The 20,975-nt window shown below is 40.9% G+C and overlaps 1 protein-coding gene across 7 annotated transcripts in view; it reads left to right on the forward strand.

Annotated features, from left to right (window-relative positions):
• Positions 1-20,975, forward strand: part of ARK2N (arkadia (RNF111) N-terminal like PKA signaling regulator 2N) — a 47,778-nt gene that overhangs the window by 19,299 nt on the left and 7,504 nt on the right. The window contains exon 4 of one of the 7 annotated variants that reach the window (XM_082242068.1): positions 4,617-6,538. The exons of the other annotated variants lie outside the window; for them this stretch is intronic. Coding sequence (XP_082098194.1) covers positions 4,617-5,062 — 446 coding nt within the window. The 3' untranslated portion in view covers positions 5,063-6,538. Of the gene's footprint in view, positions 1-4,616; positions 6,539-20,975 lie in introns of those variants that run through there. 7 annotated transcript variants of the gene reach the window in all.

The following is a 20,975-nucleotide window of genomic DNA, read 5'->3' on the forward strand; positions in this document are numbered from 1 at the left end:
TAGCAACCTTAAAATAAAATACTATTTAAAAAGCTTTTGGTTTGCCGATCTTTTATGGGTGAACATAACATTTGTTTCTTTGCATGAGAGAGATAAGTTTTGTAATTAAAACCTGTGTCCTCAGTAAAGCTATTTATGTATGATGTGGGAAGACTTAAAAGGAAAACTACAATGCTGTGTGTGCAGCTTGACCCTTCAAGTATTCTTTCTGCCAGTGGTAACCTTTTAAAGTTTGATGGATTCTGCCTTTGCACAGCACTTTGGGTTTTACAGTTGCTTATGGATGTAGTCTGCCAGGGCTTTTAGTTGCCCAGCCTCCATGGATATCATGAGCTTTCTGCCCAAACCCGTTAAAATAAATGGAAGTTGCACTGCAGCAGTGCCTAGTGAGATGCCATATCAGTGAACAAACTAAGGCTTTGCTCTGGACATAGCGTTTTTTTAAAAAAAGATTGTTTACAATCTTAGGTGTAAGGGACTAATCCCAAGCAGACTGGCTCTGTTGCTGGACTGTACCATTTCATACTATGGACATGGCATAGTTTTCCACATAAAATGCTGGCTACATATAAAAAACCGGCATACTGGGAAGAAGGGCCATAGCTCATGGGTAGAAGATCTGTTTTGCATGCAGAAGGTCCCAGATTCAATCTCTGCCAGGGAATGCCTTGCTGTCTAGAGAGCCATTACCAGTATGTATTGACAGTACTGAGCTCAGATGGGCCAGTTTTCTGACTCAGGGTACATAGGAAGCTGCCTTATACTAAATATCTAGGCTAGCCCTTTTTCATATCACACTAGTTTTGAACAGGGAATCTTTTATTACACCCACAACAGGTTTTTGGTGGGTCTTGGCTAGTCTGGTGTAGTGCTAACAGAATCTGACTGCACGGCAGGCTATCTTATTCCACTGATTTGATGCCCGTGTGCAGTTCTGTGCAGGTGTAAAGTACTGGCAGACATTGTAGACACAATGGAGATAGAGGTGTAGCCTGGGCTTCCTATCAAGTAAGGGGATCTCTAGTACAGTCTCTTCTGTAAGGCAGAATCTCTGCTGTCTAAACCTTCTCTGATGGGACACCGAACAATGGCAGGGGCCATCTTGTTCATATGTTTGTATATAGACAAGCCCTTAAGTCAGCTTCTCTCTGCTGAAGGATATGAAGAGTAGCAAGCTTTACATCATCACAGCCTCCACACAATAATAGTGTGATATGCCCTCCATTAACAATGCTTCTCTCTGGCATGTTTCACTGTGGGTATATTGGTGGTTTGGCGCATAGTATGAAGCAAAGCAATTAAGTCTTTAAAAGTGTGGATCACTCCTCCCTCGGTGCCTTTGCCTTGCTTGTTATATAAATATAAAACCTATATAATTGTGATTCTTTTGAAAGTGTGATTGTCAGTTTAAGTAGGGGCAGGATTTTGTTTCTGTTGCATTTCTGTTTTAGGGTAAAAAATAAGTCAAGGATTGCAAGCTGGAATTTCAGGTGAGTGCTCATGAGCACACACATAGTTTCAGGAACTTGCAATACATCTTAGCCTTCTTTTGTAGGCTAGGTGAGAGTTTCTCAATTTTAAGGAAGGCAAGAAACACCAAAATGGGAAATTGGAAGAGCTAAGTGAAAAGTACATAATCTGTACCTGCTTGTTTACATTTTAGTTTTGCTAGTAAACAGAGTAAACAATGTACCATAACCCTAAAGTAACCCGTTTTTGGAGAAATTAGTGCAAAAAACATGCATGTGGGGTTGTGGAGGCCAAGTATTTGCCTTCTTTAAGTTACGTGCCTTTGGATTTCTTTATATCTCTTAAAAATGTCATGGCAACCTTTGTAAAGATAAGACCTAGCCACCATTAAAATATCTATATCAGTGTCAGTTTGCATAAGCGTTAAGCTGTTTGTATTGAATAGTTTTCCTTCTCTTAATAAAATCTAGGTTTGGGGACCTACAGAGGGTAGATCTGATTGGGGCCTGTTACAGTGAAGTTTTGAGTAAAATTATATTTTAAATTTGAAAGAGCTATTTTATCCAGAGCTGCAAAAAGGAACTCACTGACAGTGTCATTTGGAAATTGAATGGGAGTGACAATTGCCTAAAAACCATAACCGTGCACAAAGGTTTCTGCCTGCCCCTCTATAGCTACCATACCATATGTCCTTCTTGTAAGTTGGAAATGAATTATCTTTCTTTAATCTACCATTGCTGCAAGCTGTTTTGAAAGTTCACCCTCAGGAGTGTTAGTAGGGTTCCACTACCTCTTGTCCTTTTTGCCAGTGGCAAGCAGGACAAACCCAAGGTGTAGTTCCAGTGCTGGTGCTACAGAGGGGGAGGGAAGAACCCTGCCCCACCCAGCTGAAAACATGGATAAAAGCCTACAGTTTGCAATTAGTTGTATTTGTAGTGGGTACATGTCTAGAGCCAAAGCTCTGGCTGTGGAATTGTAATCTTGTAAATCATGGCATATTAGTGCAGTTCTTCTGTGTTCCGAACAGAAGGAAACACCCCTTTGCCCCTCTTGTCATCCTGGAAGAGAGGAGGATAGAAGAGAGCCCAGAATTTCCTTCTGGTAGACTTTGCCCTGGAGAAGAAATCTGAATTTCCCTTCAAAAGCAGCTGCTGTTATTATAGAATGCCAGGTTCATGAGAAGAGCTCAAAAGACAGACCTTTCCATATCTAGTGCCTCTGATCTTTTTAGTCATTGAAGGACTTCACTGTAAGTGAAGATATATTGCTTCTAACAACTCAAGAAGAATGCATCCCATAATAAAAGTCCAGATATTTCATTCCTATAAGGATAGTAGGCATAGTTTTACTGATACTCAGGTTTTGAGAATTTTAACCTCTGCCTCCTGAGAAAGCAATCTATCAGTCTAATGTCATACTCTTAATTGTTTGCCATTGAAAAAGAATGCAAAAACTAACCTAAACACTATAATTTATCAGTAGTAGTCCCCTCATGGTATTCTTGTGGTAGGTTCCCATAGCATCAGCTATGTGTGACTCTCCTCCCCATATTCTAGCACACTGAGCTAGAGACTTACGAATCAAGTGAGATGCCCCAGTATTTTTCACTGTCAGTATTTCAGAACAGGTGCCCAGTTAAATTCCTAAACTTGTAATATTTCCCTCTAAAATAAATTCTGGACATCACAGTTGCAGAGAATAAGATGGAAACGTGTAGGCAAGTCCCAAACCAGTAGTGTGTTGCTGGTCACTTGCTAATCACTACTAGAAATTATCTGTAGATTTTCCTTCCGTTATCCATGCTTCACTTGTGCTTCATGTTTCATCTCTCAGGCCCACATCCACCTTCCATAATCTGTGTCACCTCATTCTTTGCAGAAAAGTCTGAGATTTGTGAAGACCTACGTACTACCGTTAGAATACAGAATGAAAATTATGTTTCTGCAAACTTAGATGAGCTGCTCAGAGTTCAAAATTAGAGTTTTCTTTGTGCATGTTTGGGATCCTCTCCTTGAGTTGTGGTTCTGACTATCTGCAAGAGCAACTTTTCCCTGTGGGAATGTTTTCACCCACAAAGTCCACATACAGGTCTTTGTGTTTTGGGATTTTCTCCTTGAAGCAGAGTAAACAAAGACTGTGGGTTGGATTCAGACATCTCCCTCTGAATGGAAAGGCTCTTTCCAGTCACAGATAAGGTTCTGATCCATCAGGAGCTTCCACACACTTAATCCTGCAAATGGGGTACAGGGAGGCATTTTTCACCAGTGCTTCCCCTCTTCTGCAGCCCCTCTCCTCCCCGCCCCCCAATATGACCCCATACACAATTTTGGAGGATACCTCAACCTCCAGAGCTGCTTTGTGGGGACATAGAGGGCTGTTGGCAAAAGGGGGGAATTACTGAAAAGCCCCTTCTCCCCATGGGAACCTAGAGTTCTGCTGCAGGCAGGTCTGGATCCAGCCCTGTGCTTTTCTTTGGTGTAATCTGCTCTGTGTTTCCCCTTCTGCGCTCAGTAGTTGAAGATAAGATTATTTTAATATAATTCAAATCCGTAAAATCAAATCCATGGTGGTCTCCCAGAAGCTAGTAACCTTGAGAGAGAAACAAAACCTTCACCCCCAGAGGCAGTAGATATATCTGATGACCAGATGACGTGTCGAAACAACCACGAATAGCCACCACCATCGTACCTTGTTTGTGAGGTCAGATATTGGAAATGGAATGCTGGACTAGACGGACTATGCTCTAATCTCGCACGGCAACTCTTGTATTCTTACGTTTTACTTAGATGGAGTGTGCATAAAATTAGATTTGAGTGTTGGTTGTATTCTCATAAAACAAGATTTTGATTCTTACAAAGTTACGCTGCTTTGGCTTTTGTTCAGCGAGGAAGACACCAAACTTAGGAACAGGGTTGATTTCACCTTCTGAAAAAATGTTTTGAAAGCCAAAAGATTTAAATAATTATGTTGGGGTGGTGGCTTATGAACTTTTAACTGGGCAGGTATCTCAGTGCTTCTCAGAGATTCTATCTACCTGACCAGTTAGAGCAAGTATGTAGCTTGTTCGTGCTCGCATGCCTTAATGTATGGATGTGATTACCTTTTCCTTAATGATGTCTTATACAATGGCCTCAATGTCTTTAAAGCTGGCTTCAGTCGTGCTGGGGGATCTGGAGGAGCGACCAGGGAAATTCCAGGATTGCTTGACAGGGGCACCGTATGGGATAGGAACTGCATAGGCAGTGTCCTGGAAGAGGCCATGAACTGCTTTGCCGAGATGCAGAGGCAGACAGAGGAGAAGTTTCGCATGTGGATAGAAAAGCTAACCCGCCTTGACACAGATGAAGAAAGCAAGCAGCAGCTGGAGCCCAGGGAACCTAAAGCACCATTAGGTGGCCAAAGAATCTCCCCAGCTACTCAGGCAGGGGTATTTGTGCAGGTGCCTGATAGCCAAGTGCTTCCACAGCCGCCCTTTAATTCTTATGTGAGCTGTCAAAATGCCGACACTGCAACTTTAAATAACAATTTCCCAGCTATCTTTCCTGAAAATGGGAATATCGCAGACCCCAACTTGAATCAATCACAAACTTAACATGGTTCCCAAACCTTTCCTGTTGAACTTTATTGAACTGCAAAAGCTGTATTCTATATGTTTTTTTTTGTTGTTCCTTGTTTAGGCTTTTTAACTGCCAGTGTTGGATTTTTTGAAGACAACAGATTTGTACTTAAGGTTACCATTAAATGCTTCTCCTCTCCAGCTTATCATCACCAAAGCTTGGCAAGATACAATTTAGTGATCTTTTTGTGTGTGTCTTACTGTAGGAACAATCAATGTATTCACTTGTATGCTTCTTTTGCATGCCAAAAGTGTTTATATGTGGAAATACAAATTTGGAATTGAAAGCAGCCTTATGTACCCAGACAGTATACCCTGTGAATATTTTCTGAAACAAATGCTAGTATCTAGATTGTGCATCATAAACAGGATTATATATTGCTTGCCATATTTTTTTGGGGTTCTCCTTTGATCCTGTTGGATCAAATCCTGTTGGATTGGCCAGTCTATGGACGAGATGATAAGACAAACCAGTATTCATAGCCCCTCTTTAGCCTTTATTTTTCTCACAAGTGTTTGTGACATTTAGGAAGCATATGTTTTGGTAAAAACTCACGTTACCCCAGGACCACAGGAATTTGAGAGATAGTTAGAAGCAATAGGCCTGACTACCCTGGGTTACACTAACTTCTAGAAAATTTGACGTTTTTAATAAAAGAGGTTGAATAAGTTTTTCATTGTACCAGCATGGCTGCTTTAAACACTTAGGCCACCTGTCCACAAACAGAAAAATAGTAATTGGTGTGTGCTAATACATGATCAGATTGTATTTTCATGTTCCATTTAAACTCCAGAAGCCTGTATTGAAGTAAAAAAATAATAATTGGTCAAGGGTTGTTGTTTTTTTTAAAAAAATCTGACCTACCATGGAGGAAGAACAAAGTACATTGGCTGCAATCCAGAGAGTCTCTTTAGGCAGCCCATGCAAGGGTTTGTTGTACAAGTCCATCAGGGTCTAGTACAGTGGAGGCCGGTCTGTTACAGGAAATGGGGCATTGCTCCACCAGCTTCAAGTCTGACCTTAGCCAATGCCCACCTGCCTGCTTTCTTTATTAAAACCAGTCCCGGGAGTAGCTGTGCCCATCATTTTCCTTATCCCTGGCCTTAGTGTTGCCATTGTAGAACTAGCAGAGAGAGGAGGATGAGGACAACATGAATTTGTTTTTTCTGCCTGTCATTGCCTCTGGCTCCACCAACTGATGGTTTCCTTCATGGGCAAGTTGTTGAGCTTTCTCTAGGAAATCATTTAAATCAAATCAATTTAAATCATGATTTAAATCACTAGTCGGTAAGGCTTGATTTAAATCATTTTTTTTTACAGAAATATATTCTTGCTGGTATAATCTTAATATTTACAACCAGACGAAGGTTTCATTTTTGGAATAATAAATTTTCAGAGTGGTTTTTACAGTTTTATGAAAAATTACTTATTTGGTTATACTAGTAGAAATACATAGACAAATAATTATGACATTGTTGTGAAGTTTAATAAGTTAACTGTTTATATTTGGGCAACTTTTCTGCTGTACTTTATTGGAAGGAGAAAAATAATCATTTCCTTAATAACAATTTAAACAATTTATTTAACTAAAACAATAACAGTATAGCATATGTATCCATGTTTGTTAACTGATGTGGTTAAACAATTTAAAAAACACACACAAAAAAAAAACCCCTTAGACTTAGTTGTAGCGCACATGAAAACTTAAAACAGATCCTTATTTCCTGATGAATAGCCTTCGGCCTATAATGTAACTTAAATAGAAAACTTATCTTTAGAAAGATTTTTTCTCCAAAAGCATTTCATTTTAAAAATCTGATTTAAATAAAATAAATCTGATTTAAATAAAATAAAAATCCATTTTATTATTATTATTTTTAAACCATTGATTTTTTTATCCACCCTGGTCTCCTTGCCTTTGGCTCTGCCAGTTCAAATTGATATCAGCCACCACTTAAATGTAATGATGATAAAAAGCCACCACTTTTTATCATCATTACATTTAAGAGATTAGAAACTTTCTGGGCATCCAGTCAGAATTGCAAGGTGCACAGATTGGCATTCTTGGTGGCTGCCAATGGTAGCATTCAGCTTCTAAGTTTTCTTCCCCATGTGACTCACCCAAGCTAGTATGTCTTCTGGAAGCAGTGTAAGACATTCTTCTTCAAACCAGGTCTTGGGGGCTAGTAACATGGTAGAACTTTCACATTTTACCTGCCCCACACTTTTTGGGTGACATAGACTACAGCTCCTAAAAGTGTAAATTTAATGGTGCAAGGGATGCACAAGTATGTGGAAAATTTAAGTATGTGGTGCTTATTGTGTGACTTTCTGGATTGTGGCCATTGTTTTAACCCATGTTTCAGTTCAAGCATTTTCCAAGCCAGCCTTGAAGGAATAATTGAACTATATCCCTAACACCTCTGGTTGAAAATGCCTAAGCATTATTTCAATTACTGTAATTTGCAGGTTGTGGGTAAACTCTGCACCTGGGAAGTAGCTTTGTGTAGAGTAATGAACCTTATAAATTTGCTGGTTAGATAAACTTTGTTCTGATAATGGAAACTGAAAGTTTTCCGTTTTCCTTCTCCAGTTAGGCTTTTAAATGCAAATCATATGTGCTGCTTGCACAGTGTACAGTAGCTCAGCATAACCCCTTCCGTTATAGGCAAACAAAGGTCAAAACAACATTGCATCTGTTTCAGGTTTACAGTGTGGACCTAAACATGCTTACTCAGAAATAAGTCTCATTAAGTTCAATGGAGCTTTGAAGTAATTGTGCTTAGGACTGCTTAGGACCTAAAACTACAGGTTGCAAACACTGGCCGACATCCAGAGAACTGGGTGACTGCTTCTTCATGGCCAAGGACTGTGTTTCTCTAACAACACCTTCCTGTACCACATGGCAAAGTGCTCGTGGAATTGAGGGAGCTTTTGAAAGCAGGCTGTAATGTGACGTGCTGTTCAATGACAAGCATTCAAAAATGACAACAGACATTTCCAAGACCTTGGGGCATTCCTAGAATAACTCTTTGGATCCCTGCCTTTTTATTGCCGTGTGCCTGCTCACTGGCCTTCCCCCTTTTCTAATGTCATAACTGATTTTATGAAAGTAAAATAACTTGGAAATATGTACCTGCGTTCCCTGCCCTATCTTCTACACAATGTATTTTAAGAATAAACGTTGCTTTTAAAAAGCTGTATCTTCAGGGTAACAGTTGAAAGGCTATGCAGGATGTAATTTTATGTAAAAGAAAATATGAATGGTTTCTAAAGCAATTTTGGTGTTAAATCTTTCCTTGTATAATTTTGATATGAGTGTTTTGATGTAAATTTGATATCTTCCTAATATGAAATCATGTGTACATTAACTTGATTGATTTCAAACAGTAGAGTAATTTTTTATAATCTTGACAAGACCTTTTCTTTTCCCTCTCTCCTTTTTTGCCTTGAATAAAACGTTATGAATTTGTCCTTACCTACTTTTAAAATTAAGAAATTATTGTGATTATTTTGTTGAAGTTAGTATGTACCCCTTTCTAGTACCAATAGGCATCTAAGCATTTAGAAATATATTCGGAACTGCATGTCAACTTTACAGGTCTTCCCAAGCACGCAGGGGCTGCTTTTTTTGTAGAACATAATTGCCTCAAGCATGCTCTAAAGCATATTTTTAAAATGGATGATACAGGTGTTTTAGAATCTAGATCAGCTGTGTCGGGTTATGCTATAGGCATCTCACAATGTAATAGTTTTGAGATCGAAACTAGTTGTAACTGGCTATAATCCTGTTAGCATAATTTTATTGTAATTTTGTTCTTAGAAGCCCCTTGCAAAAATTAATATTGAAAATAGATGGGAGTTTTACTGAAGACCCTGAAAGGTCTTTTGATGTTTATGAATAATTATGTTTAGCATTCTGTTCACTCTTTACCTGTGCAAAGCATAATCACCTCGGTAAAAACCTGTGGTTTCTCTACAGTGCAACCATACCTTTGGTGTCAAAGCAGTACTTTTTATTATAACTCTGTTTGTACAGAGTTCTTCAATAGACAAAATAAAAAAAATTCCTTCCAGTAGCACCTTAACGTTGGCAGCATTAAGATAAATTCAACAGTTTTGATGGATGCAATAATGGAATACTGATTGGTATAGTTTCTGTAAAATATGCAGGGATTTATGATATGTAAAATGAACCATGGAAAGAGATAGGTAGCCGTGTTGGTCTGCCATAGTCAAAATAAAAAAATTCCTTCCAGTAGCACCTTAAAGACCAACTAAGTTAGTTCTTGGTATGAGCTTTCGTGTGCATGCACACTTCTTCAGATATGTGTGTATCTCATACCAAGAACTAACTTAGTTGGTCTTTAAGGTGCTACTGGAAGGAATTTTTTTATTTTGACTATGACAGACCAACACGGCTACCTATCTGTAACTTCAATAGACAGTTTGTCTTTAATTTGGTGACCTCTGAAAGACAATGGAGATGTAATGCTGCCTCCCTCTTAGCTGTGTTTAAAAGATCAGGAGTCAGCTGTGCAAGAGTTCGTGCCTTCCCTCCTCAGAAGTAAATCCCCTTCCCTCCAGACACCTTAAGGCAGGCATCCCCAAACTTGGCTCTACAGATGTTTTGGGACTACAACTCCCACCATCCCTGACCACTGGTCCTGTTAGCTAGGGATGATGGGAGTTGTAGTCCCAAGACACCTGGAGGGCTGAGTTTGGGGGTGCCTGCCGTAAGGGAAATGTTACTACTAATTACAAGCACGGTTAATTCTAACCACAGTTTGTCAACTTTCAGATCCCAGGACAACAGGAACCCTGGCTTGTGTTGACCATTGGTATGGCTGGTGACACCTTCCTTGCCCATGATTGAGGCAAGAAGAGGGAATTTGCTTCTCAAGAAAGGGGTGGAAGGAAGGCGTACAAACATTCATAGCTGGCTCTAGATCCCTTAAGCATGCATAATAGCTTTATGCACCAACCACCTGCAATCTGACCAGTGGGTATCTGCAAAGTAGAATATGAAGATGCCATAGGTTTGACAATTTGATTTATTTAACTGTGCATTCATCTTTTTTAATCTGTAAATTAGGGGGAAATAAACAATCATTACTAGTGGTGCAATAAATGGAATATGTCCTGGTGGTGTTATTAGAACCGAAGGAGCAACTTGTAAACCTTACCCCCAAATAATTTGTGAGAAGCCTCATTTCTAGATCAACATGTCCTATTGTCAGATCCTTCTACCCCTTTAAAGCTTTTCTCCATAGGAGGAAATGGTGGTTCAGGGTCCAGCAATTATATGGATTGCACCTGCTGATCCTGCCCTCAGAGCCCCAGAAAAACACTTCTAATTTTCAACTTGCACAATAATTTTTTGGTTGCATTGTTTCAGTACTATCCTTGCTACAGATTCAGGGGTGAGTGGCCTGTCCCATGTTCTGATTTTGAATACCGACGATGTGGAATAGCTGTACATTGTCTTCATTAAAAAGAAAATAATGGCATTCGTGCCACTGGACTTACCCCTCATCATGGCTCTTGTAGGCATTTCATAACAACTTGAGATTGAAACCAGTTCATCAGGCTGAATAGATTTGTTCTGAGTGACAAACTAATCTTTGATACGATTTACATTATTTTAATATATGTCTTGTAATTTAAATAGACCACTTCCCCTCTCCCTCCTTAACTCATGATGTTAGTATTTCTATATTTTTATCTTAGTCTTTTAAGTAAAAGATTCAAATTTAGGACAGCAATTTATTTATGGAAACCCTTCACAGTGCAGAAAGAAAAACACATCAAAATCTCCCTCCAGATATTACATTTTGCAGTTTCTTAACCACTGTTAAGATATCAGGAGGTTCTTTGGGCACACATGTTCCTGTTTGCCTCCCCCTCTTAGTGCCCCCTGGTTGCTCCCCTCTCCCACTTTAATCATGATTTAGTGCAGATTTACCTCATGTAGAGCCATGTTATTTGGGTCCAACTCTCATCCACCCTTGGCAGCATGTAATGCGCAGCATGATGGCAGTTATAGTCCAGCCACTTGCAGAATATTTGCTACCTATGAACCAATGCTACTTGAAGTTAGGTTTTTACCAATAATTACAAGCCGGGTGTGAAATTGTGTTTTAACCTAGTTGGGCTTTAGCATCAGTTATCTCTGGAAAAAAGGACAAGGAGAGAGAGTTGAGAGACAAATTTTGAAGAGGTACTCTCATCTCTTCCATTAGGAAAAACATCTGCTTTCAGCCCAATGACCAGTTACATGCATGTCACACTGTGAATGTTCAGTCCCTACCACTCGCACTCACATGTTGTTGTCACCTTGATGTAATTTTGATTTGAGTAGATTATGAAATACTGTACAGCAGTGATGGCCAAACCTGGCCCTCCAGCTGTTTTGGGACTACAATTCCCATCATCCCTGACCACTGGTCCTGTTAGCTAGGGGTGATGGGAGTTGTAGTCCCAAAACAGCTGGACGGCCGAGTTTGGCCATCACTGCTATACAGTGTAGCTTCACAGCCTGTGCTCAGAAATCACTTGTTTTGTATGGCAACGTGTTTATTGTCTTTCCCTTTGCTATGATAGCAAGTGGTTATGTCCATTTTATAGATTAGGGTTCAAGAGGAGGGGAGGTTATAACTTTCTCAAGGTGCCTGCGTCAACCCTAGACATTTCAATTCAATGTGCCAACATAGCTTTGCCATGTCATGTCCCTCATGACTGCTTACAGAAAATTATTTTTTCTGTCCACTTTACTGCATGGCATGAAATTATTACTTGGTAAACTTAATTTTTTTTTTTTTTTTTTTTTTAGAAAGGAATAATTATCTTGAATTGGTTCTTAATGGATAATACCCAACTGAGTTATATTCAGATTAGAAATAAGAGGGCATACCTGATTTATCACTAATGTTGGATATCACCCGTTGCATATACCTTTATGATTTTGTTTGGGTTTTAATATTTAAATCAAGTATAAGCAACTTATATCAGATGCATCACTCCTCCACCCCACCCCAGTGAAAAGATCTTACTCGGGTGGGAGCAGCTTTGTGCAGTGAAGGGCAAAGTAATGTTAATTTCTCTTAAAATTCTTTTCACTTTATGATTTTGGAGAGAATATGGTTATGCTATTCTTTTACTGTATTTATAAATGTGTATTCCTTGCCAAACTGTATAAATTCAGAAATGTAACTATTGTAACCTAGAATTAATATAGCTATTAATAAAATTCTTATTACAATGTAAAATATAAAGCCAACCCTTTTTTTGGGGGGGGAGGTTTTGTGAGGTTTATTTTAAAATCTAGCTAAACTGCCTAAGGTGCTGCTTGGGAAACTTTTACATCTCCCCTCTCCTTTCAGTTCCATACATCTTTCGCTTTTCGCTTCTACCTGGTTTCTGAAGCCACTTACCTCTGCATCGACGCTATAATGCCCCATGTTGTTTTATCAATTTATTTTTGTAAACTTCACTGGGCATTGGCTTTCTCTAATCTGGAACCCTCCAGACATTGTGGCGCTTCACCCCCATAAACGCTTTCCATAATGGAAACGTCGGTTATGATGAGAGTTAAGAAGAGCTAAGCTGGATCAGGCCAATGGCTCACTACTCCGGCACCCTGTTCCCGCAGTGACCAACCAGATCCCTCTGGGAATCCCACAAGCAGATCCCAAATGCAAGAGCACTCTCTCGCTCCACCACCGTGGCTTCCAGAAGCTGGCATTCAAAAGCATTACTGCCTTTGACTATAGGCAGAGCATAGCCATCAAGGCTCGGTAGCCATTGATAGCCTTTTCTTCCATGGATTCATCCAATCCTTTTAAAAATCATCCAAGTTGGTGGCCATCACTACCTCCTGTTGGAGCAAGTTCCCTCATTTTAGCTGTGTGAAGAAGTAATTTCTTTTATCTCTCCCGAATCTTCTGATCCTCAGCTTCCCCAAGTTTTAGTGCTCTGAAAGAGTGAGGAAAACTTCTCTCTCTCCACTTTCCCCATGCCACAAATAGCTTTATAAACTTGTATCATGTCGCCTCTTACTTGCCTCTTCCCTAAACTTAGGAACAGGTAAAGGTACCCCTGACCATTAGGTCCAGTCGCGGACGACTCCAGGTTTGCGGCGCTGATCTTGCTCTATAGGCCGAGGGAGCCGGCATACAGCTTCCGGGTCATGTGGCCAGCATGACTAAGCTGCTTCTGGCAAACCAGAGCAGCGCACGGAAACGCCGTTTACCTTCCCGCTGGAGTGGTACCTATTTATCTACTTGCACTTTGACGTGCTTTCGAACTGCTAGGTTGGCAGGAGCAGGGACCGAGCAACGGGAGCTCACCTCGTCGCGGGGATTTGAACCGCCGACCTTCTGATCGGCAAGCCCTAGGCTTCGTGGTTTAACCCACAGCGCTACCTGCGTCCCTAAACCTAAGTAGTCCCAAATGCTACTGCCTTTATTCAGAGGCAGGTCGCTCCATCCCCTTGATAATTTTGGTTGCCCTTTTGCCGTCCAGCAACAGCCGGAGGGCACCAAGTTGGGGAAGGTGGCTGTAAATAGCCTCTGATGTAACCAAGCGTTACTGTTGTTTTTGCCGTATAGTTTGCCAAAGTGGTTTGAGTTGTTTGTTGAAAAAGCATTTGAGGAAGCAAATGCAGAGAAGGCAGAGATCTAGGGAGGCAGAGGCTTCTTCTAAGAACCAGCATGTTTCTGCACCAAGGTTTCTAATGGTAAAGAAACAAACCTGCCAGTGCTGAGGTCTTCCACTAGTAGTAACAATAATTGCAGCTCCCTATGTGCTGCTTGGCTCTACTTGTTTTACTCCCGATTGGAAAAGTTTGTTTGTTTTTTAAAGAAATCACTTTGTCATCTTTTGCCACTGTTGTAAGGCTGGATTTGGTGACGACAAGTGGTACCCGAAGCAAAATTTTGCAGCATGCATTCGTTCACCTGATAGACGTGCTCCTGCTTCAGGGTTGCAATCACAATACCGTGGTACCTTGGTTCCCATAGAGAGGAATGCAAAATGGATTAATCCGTTCCAGACTTTTAAAAGCAACCCCTAAAACAATAGTTTAACATGAATTTTACTATCTAACAAGATCATTGATCCTTAAAATGAAAGCAATAAACAATGTACTGCAGTCACACAATTAGTCGGTAGCTGAACTGGGTTCCACACAGTCACAAAAACAAAACAAAAAGAGCCACGAAAACAAAACCGCAAAATAAATAGCAGAAACAGACAGACCTCAGCGTAACACTCAAAACGGAAGTGTGGGACTCAAATAGGAAGCGTGGCACTCAAAACGGAGCACGTTTGGCTTCTGAAAAAAGTTCTCAAACTGGAACACTTACTTGCAGTGTTTGGGTTCCAAGGTGTTTGAGTCCCAAGGTGTTTGAGAACCAAGGTACCACTGTAGGTGGAAGGGATCCATAGCTTCTACTCCAAACTTCTGCCAATGCAGGAAATTCCCTATTACACCATTCCCAGAGGATCTTCTTCCAGCTTCTGCATAAAAAGGGGTATAGAAGTTAGAAAGCTGCTGTTGGTCTATCTAGCTCAGCATTGTCCTGAATTGCAGTGGCTCTCCAGAGTTCCAGGCAGGGGACATTCACAGTCCTACCTGGAGATCCCAGGAATTGGACCTGGTGTCATCTGCATGCAACATGGATGCTTTCCGAATGAGCTTTTCCAAGGCTATTCCACGGACAAACAGCTTCTACCATCACTCTTCCTAATGTTTAGCCAGGATCCATTTTCTTGCCATTCAAACCCATTGGTTTAAGTCTCGTCCTCAGGAACGACAACAAAAATTGGGAAGGAGAGAGCTGAAAATAGATTCTTAAGTGTCGCTCTCTTGAACTAGTAGTGCTAACCAGGAAGGAGCCAGCGTCACCCTCAGAATGCAGGAAACCTGAAAGATTTGCTTAAATGTAAGCAGACATACGATGAAAACATGCAAACTTGGCATTGATAGAAAAAAATGCATAATTTTTTATGTAAGAGCGGTATAAAGGTGGAAAGGAACAATATGAAATTCATATTAACCGAGGGAGGGGTGCAAATGAGATTAAATACAGAAACAGTAGAAAATTAAAGAATAAGGTAACACAATGGAGATCTAAAGAGATACACAATGTGTAATGGAAAAATAATTGGCAAATAAAAATATTTAACAAAACAGCTGCCACCAAAGCATGCATATTACGTTGCCCTAAACAGCTTTTTCCTTCAACTTCCACCAGTCCAAACTAGCTAAAAGCTTACTAAATTGTCCAGTATATAGTAATGTAAAATAAAAAATAAGGATCAAGTGATAGATACCTATGCAAGGAGGGATCCAAGGAACAGGTTCTAGGGGCAGTGGGAGAGGGAACTGGAGGTAAATGAATTCAACATCCTGAATGGTCCAAATAGGAAATTAATTAAGATAAAAATAGATTTAAAAATGTTTACAGCATGAAGAGTGCAGCCTGAGCATCCCAGGAAGATAAACAGAACCTTAGGGGAAATAAAATCTAAAGAAAAGGCATTTATTCAGAACTGGTCAGGAGCCAAATATTCAATTCCAGAAGCCTGACTCAGAAAAAATGGCCAGGAGTAGCATAAAAGACCAAAGGAAGAAGGTGTTCAAAGCTCCCACAGTGAAGGCTGAGGCAAGCTGAGCGCCAGTTGTCCTCAGAAAAACTCTTAGTGAAAGGAACAATAAAATAAAATCAAGTTGTTTGAAAAAGTGAATCCTAACTCTGAGGTACAGTTGCATTTGGATCTTGACACCTCATTTTTTCCTGTGTCCTTATTTGTTCATTTCTCTCACTCCACTTTTTCTCACTAAAATTTAGTTCTATATTGGTGAAGGATGTGTTGGGCGCCTGCCGAAAACAGTTTCCAATTGTTTTAAGATACTTGCTTTCATGCCTGATGAGGGGACATGGAGATTCATGAAGGTCACTCAGAGCTGCTAAAATGCAGGAGAACAAACCTGTATCTTCTTCATAACTGGTGTATAGTTTTAAGGCCTTGGCAGCATTTCTGCTCCCCATATTCCAGAGTCTAGGCCAGTGTCCCCCAAACTTGGGTCTCCAGCTATTTTTTCAGACTACAATTCCCATCATCCCTGACCGTTGGTCTTCCTAGCTAGGGATAATGGAAATTGTAGTCCAGAAACAGCTGGAGACCCAAGTTTGGGAAACAGTGGTCTAGGCAGAGACATTTCCATCTGTAAGAAAGACATGGAGGCCTGCTTAAGCCATGAGCCAGAATTTCCTAAGCAAAGCTTTCCACTCCATAGTTATCTGGGGTGACCTCTTTTGCCATTAATGCACATCTCAATAATACGAAGGAACAAGCCACGCCTTCCTTTAGGATTTTATAAGCTTAAGCAAGCCAATTCGCTCCACCACTGGTTTTCTGGTTTTCTTTTCCAACATCCCTTGGTAGTGTTTGGTAACCACAGATCATTCACAGTCCCAATGTTTTTTGGGGAGATGGGGAGCTGCTCCATTTCAAAGGTTGTTTTTTTTAATACTTCTGCAACCTTGCAGTTTGTCCAAGCATAGAAACAACTACCTCTTTTTTCTCAGTGGCCCTATTTCAGCTATGATCGTGAATTGAGTCCTCAGTATTCACAGTCAACGTTTCTCATGGCTACTAGGATAAACAGTTACAATCCTACGAGCATCTAGAGGTATTTGCCTATCATGCGCAAGGTCCCAAGCTCAATCTCAGATTTTTTTTTGTGGGGAGCAGTTGTTGATCTTTTTTTAGGGGGGAGGCAAAAGTGACACACCAAACGATCGCTCAGCAAACGAAGAAATTGTGCAGCGATAACTCGGTCTTCCATTTTTGCGTTCATGCGCGATTGAAGAACAGAGCGAGAAGGCAGGGGCGGATGTTCTTTCTCCCCCCGTGGAGAAAAAAGAGCCCGCGATCGACCACTAGCAGTCAGGGATCGACCTGTCGATCGCAGTCGAGCCGTTGGACATCCCTGCTTTACAAGAGCTGACACCTTACAGTCAGAGCAGCAGAGCTGGGCTTGATGGGCTAATGGTCTGTCTCCATATGAGGCAGCTTCATGTGTGCGAAACATGATGCTGGATTAAAAATGCCTCTGGGCTGGATATTTCAGGCTCTTCTTAATGTGGCAGGATCCGGCAGCCCCCTTGGTGTGCATTCTGAAATTGCAGATGTGAAAACGCCCTGCTGGGTTTTATTTTTCCATGTCAGTTTCCCAATGGAGACGTCTCTCTCTGCTGTTCACCAAGCAAACGTGAGCTGGTTGGCAAATTGTGTTGCAGAGCCATCCTTGCCAAGCCTCACACATTTGCATCGGCTTGGATGCGAACGTCAGTTAACCGGATGAGTTGTGTGCAATTGATTGGCAGTAGGCTCAGGACAGACAAGAGAAAAGTACTCCTCTTAGGAGACTTGTGATTCAGGGAATTTGCAGCTTCAGGATGAAGTAGTGGCCTGTAGCTCCATGCTTGTTTTTTTATTTAAAAGATTAGACAAATCCAAAAAGAATTGGCCTGCCAATTAAGCATGAAGGCTAAATGCTCCATGCTCAGAAGAAGTGAGCCACTGAATATTTCTTGTTTGGAAGTAACACCAGTGGAGACCCACTGCCCTCATGTGTTTCTAGGAGGGTGGCTGCTTGGTCATTGAGAGAAGCAAGTCTCTGGACCACCTGGGCCTTTAGCCTGCCCAGGTGGGGCTCCTGCTTCTAGATGATATTTTCTGCCTTTGCATCTGATAACCCACTGGTCGTTTGTTTCTCATCCCCAAATATAGAGCTTATTTCCTCCCCCGCCCTTTCTTCAATGCAATTGTTTCCCAAAGCTTTGTTTCTCTTGCCTTCCATTTTGTTCGGATGTGTAGAGTTGCCTTCCCACTGGGGGCTTCCCCATTCATTTCAGTGGAGGTGGCAGCTTCCAGTAAGCAATCTCTTGCATGTACCATATTGCTGCCTCTGCCAAGGTTAATGGGGCACCCTTGTGTACAGGAGTGTGGGGTGTGCACATTGAACTGAAGCAGAGGGTAAAGGTAAAGGGACTCCTGCCCATTAGGTCCAGTCGTGGCCGACTCTGGGGTTGCAGTGCTCATCTCGCTTTATTGGCCGAGGGAGCTGGCATACAGCTTCCGGGTCATGTGGCCAGCATGACTAAGCCGCTTCTGGCGAACCAGAGCAGTGCACGGAAATGCCGTTTACCTTCCCGCCGGAGCAGTACCTATTTATCTACTTGCACTGGCGTGCTTTTGAACTGCTAGGTTGGCAGGAGCAGGGACCAAGCAACAGGAGTTCATCCTGTCATGGGGATTCAAACCAGCAACCTTCTGATCGGCAAGTCCTAGGCTCTGTGGTTTAGCAGCATCAGAGCTGGGAGGACACTAACTTAAGATTCCCCTCATTCTATCCCATTCAAGTATGGGGAAAGTGTCAATTTTCTTGGGCACCAGGATCTCATCCCTGAATTTCTACCTATTCTTATTGTAGGCTTCCATTCTGCTATGGAAACCAATGCTTGCCACTAATAAACCTGCATAACCATAGCCATTCCCTTCTGTGTGATACAGAAGTGAAGAACATATCAGAGGACGGTCGGCTTTGCAGACTGAGAGTAATGGCAAAGTTGCAGGACGTTGCGTTGTTAATTTCCTAACAGGACAGCCGTTTTAGCCAGGGCCTAGACAAAAACCTTTGGTGCCATGTAACCCAATCTTTTGCATATTTACTCAGAAACAATTCCTAGTGTGTTAAATGGAACTTATTTCCAAGTGTATTGCAGCCTGAGTCAGAAAATTCATAAGCCACCCCACCACCAGTAAAAAAAGGATTCATTCTGCCAGTTTCTTCCCTGTACAGGTCTCATTGAATGCCCTTGTATGGCTCCCCTTAAGTCCAGCAGGGCTTGTGCAAGAGATTATTCACCTTCCTGTCTTTCCCCTCACCTGCCCATGATCGGCTTTGTTTGCCTTTTGCCTGGGCTGCTTCTGGATTTAGCTTAATGCAAACATGCATAGGAATTTCCCTTTCCCCGATCTCATTTGAGAGTCCAAAACAATCAAATAACACAACTCTTCCATTGACAGTTTTAGGGCATTTGATTTTTGCCAGTTTTTCTTTTAAAGAAACCTAGTTTAAATATTTATTTTCATAATTGACAAATGTTAATTATTGTTCAGCATGTAAACTGTTTGTTCAATGTATGCTAAAAATTTAAGCTAAGTTATAAGGTGTGCTGTTTGGAAGTGTGGAAGATACAGGAGTTGGAGCTACAGATAGCAAGTTTATGCTTGTATTTCCTACTGATGAAGACTTTCACCCAAGTTATTCTCTGGGTAGGTGATAAGAATATCACTCTGCATGTATATACATTTATTATACATTTTTGCATGATTATACATGTAGGAGTGGTACAATTTTGACTTTACTCCAGTTATTGTCTAAATACAATTTGGCTCATTTAGACCTGTCCGATTCGACTTTTGACAATATTACTGACAATTAAAGTAAACTCATTTGCAAAACATGAAAAAATTATGAGTAGCTCCTTAATTGGCTAGATAAGAAACAGTCAATATTGTACTTGACCCTCGTATCTTCTGCACTCAAAACATTTTTTATTGACCATGTAATGTCAATTGATACCATATTGCACTGAACTCTGATGATATTGTGGGGCGGAAAATTACGCCTTTGCTTAACTCTGCACGCCAGTTAGTGTTGTAACACACATTCTCACTCCCCACCTAAAAAAATTCTTACCCTTGCATATAAAGTTCAGAGCCCTATTTTCAACAGCAAATGTCAATCTGCAACTGGCTATGATTCCTCCCCGCATTACAATCATCAGTGTTTGGTGTTGGACCATTGTTCCCTTTGTACATACTAGTAGTTAACCATTCCATTTACCTTTTATTTAAGTTGAATCTGTCTTAATTTTTGCAACTCTGACATTGTTTCAGGAAGCAGGTTGTTATTGATGCTGGTGTATCCTGAATCTTCTGTACGTTTCTTTAACGTAATTTACAGAACTGATTTCGGGATACTTTAAAGCAGCAATGGTTCCTTATGGAATTAAGAAACGTCTTGCTAAATTACCTGGTTTATTTAGTTATTTGAGAAATGAAATCCAAAACGTACCAAAATCCTTGTGTTTCTGAACAGAGCATTTGGTTGGCCACTGTGGGAAACAGGATGAACTTTGGGTCTGCTCCAAAGTTGGGTTCTTAGATTCCTAAAACTTTAGCTTCATTTCCCATAATATGGAACATTATTCTTCTACTATATCGGATTACACTGGGATTTATACTGCATGGTAGCTGGCAGCCATTTTATATAAGAGAATAACTGCTTTTATACTGAATCATTTTTATTGGTCCATCTAGCCCAGTGTCCTCTGTCCAAACTGGCAGTAGGGAATCTCAAAGTCTTCCCCAGCTTTGTGACATGAGAACCTTTCACTGAGGATGTCTGGCAAATCATTGGGCTCCATATCCCATTTGCACACCCACATTAGCCACTGGAAGGATTGTTTTTATATTCTGTTTCAGCCAGGACAGAGTGAGGGTCAGTTCTCTTGACAGCAAAGTGAGTTTTTCTTTCAGAATATGCATTGCAGCCCTGTTTAGGGAGGTTTTTAATGTTTGATGTTCTATTGTGCTTTTAATTCTGTTGGGAGCCACCCAGAGTGGCTGGAAAAACCCAGCCAGATGGGCGGGGTATAACTAATAATAATAATAATAATAATAATACCTCCAGAAGGGGTGTGTATTGCAGACTTTGCAAAATTCAGTTCTACGTGGCATGGCGGTTTTAAAGGGAACAAGTCAGATGCATGGAGAAACAGCTATTAGTGATGATGGCTTTTATGAAAC

Source organism: Podarcis vaucheri (genome assembly GCF_965113315.1).
Source record: "Podarcis vaucheri genome assembly, chromosome: 11".
NCBI classification, from domain to species: domain Eukaryota; kingdom Metazoa; phylum Chordata; class Lepidosauria; order Squamata; family Lacertidae; genus Podarcis; species Podarcis vaucheri.